Below are 1771 nucleotides of genomic sequence, written 5' to 3' on the forward strand. Positions count from 1 at the left end.
TCTCGCTCTCTCTCTCTCTCTCGCTCTCTCTCTCTCTCTCGCTCTCTCTTGCGCGCTCTCTCTCTCTCTCTCTCTCTCTCTCTCTCTCTCTCCCTCTCTCTCTCTCGCACACACACACACACACCATCACCTCTTAGATTTACTCCACTCTGCAACTAACCTTCCCCGCTCTCCATGCTTCCCTAATCGAGCTTGCGTGTCACGAGATTCACTCCACTCGCCAGGGGCCAGACCACGGTTAATGTAAGGAGTAAATCTTCTCAAAACTTTGAGATTATTTACGCCTGGTTAATACGAATATAAAACTAAACGAGCAGATGACTGCAAACCTACCTTCTCCGCTCTCCCTGCCTCCCTATCGAGCTCCCTAGTGACGACCAGCGCTACGACGGTGCCGCCGAACGCGTCCTCGCTGACCTGTATCGCGAATCCTCGTCCGTCCGACTTCAGCTCGTAGGTGAGCGCCGCGTTGTGCAGTACGTCGTCGTCGCCGGCCGGCTCGAGCAGGAGCGTGTAGCCGACGCGCGCGTTCTCCGATATCTGCACGTGCAGTTCGGGTTGCGGGAACGTCGGCGAGTGGTCGTTGACGTCGAGTATCTCCACCTGAACGCGCACGATCTCGAAGTGACGCAGCGGCAGCACAGCGATGTCGAAATCGTAGACGCACGTCGGCTTCTGCGCGCACAGCGCCTCGCGGTCGATGACGACGGCCGTCGTCACGTTGCCGGCGCCGTCGACGTGAAACAGCTCGCTGCGGTTGACTGTTTTCAGCATGTTGAACTTAATGCCGGCGACGCTGGTGGGGATGTTGACGACGTCGCGCACGTTTCCCACCAGGGTGCCCGGCGGTAGCTCCTCGTAGACGGAGCAGAGAAGTTCGGCAGCGCCGCTAGGGGGCGCGAGCGCGCATAGTAGGCAGCAGACGAGCAACGCGGCGACGTGGCCAGAGTTCGTCGGTGGGAACATTTTTGGCGCGAAGCAGAAGATGAATCTTTGGCTTTCTCTATCTGCAAATACAGGGGAAATGTGATGTTCACTTCGAGTAGAAATCCGTATTACTGCTATGCCTATAGATAGAGAGCTGTTCGGCTGCAATTGGTGCGTACCTCGCTATTTTCAGAGTATTGACTGATAACAGCGAGATAAGGCTTACATCAAACAAACAAAAAATTCCGCTTAGTAACACACTATAGATATTTCAGTTAAATTAACCAAACCTTAACAAGATTATCAATATTCCAATTTAAAAAAATGAATAATATTTCTGGTTAGTGTTATCGTGTTATGTCTACATTCAGAGGAATTTGCGCGAAACCTAATGTAATACGTATATAGGCAATCTATAAAGGCACCATTAGCTGTCCATTAACTTTAAAAGACCGTGCAATTTTACCATGAATAGCATCATAATGACGTTATAGAATACTAATCAACAGTATTATTTGCTTACGATCTTACGAAAGTTTGCCAGATGGCTACCATCAGTCTCATCATTAATACCTTACACTAATGCACTCCCTCACGCAGCTTCGATAACAAGAGTCGACCGCACCTATACCGCACAACACAGAAACACCATTGCCCTACTAACTAATCAACTCATTAAGGTACTAATCACAATTAGTACCTTTATGGAACAACTAAAACATGCTACCGCTATTGTAGAGCCACTCAGACTGCAATGAAGTAAGGATAATATCCCGGTCACTAGGAAAACGCAGTGTTCCCTGCACGACTGTATACCTAAATGTATATATATATATATATATAT

The 1771-nt window shown here is 48.9% G+C and overlaps 1 protein-coding gene across 1 annotated transcript in view; it reads right to left on the reverse strand.

Moving 5' to 3' along the window:
- Window positions 1-1771, reverse strand: part of LOC106807557 (protocadherin-11 X-linked-like) — a gene marked incomplete at its 3' end in the record, with an annotated part of 12035 nt that overhangs the window by 3848 nt on the left and 6416 nt on the right. Inside the window, exon 2 of the mRNA XM_014809926.1 lies at window positions 334-1007. Within this exon, the coding sequence (XP_014665412.1) occupies window positions 334-966 (633 nt within the window). The remainder of the gene's footprint in view (window positions 1-333; window positions 1008-1771) is intronic.

Source organism: Priapulus caudatus, unplaced genomic scaffold (genome assembly GCF_000485595.1).
Source record: "Priapulus caudatus unplaced genomic scaffold, Priapulus_caudatus-5.0.1 Scaffold222, whole genome shotgun sequence".
NCBI lineage: Eukaryota > Metazoa > Priapulida > Priapulimorpha > Priapulimorphida > Priapulidae > Priapulus > Priapulus caudatus.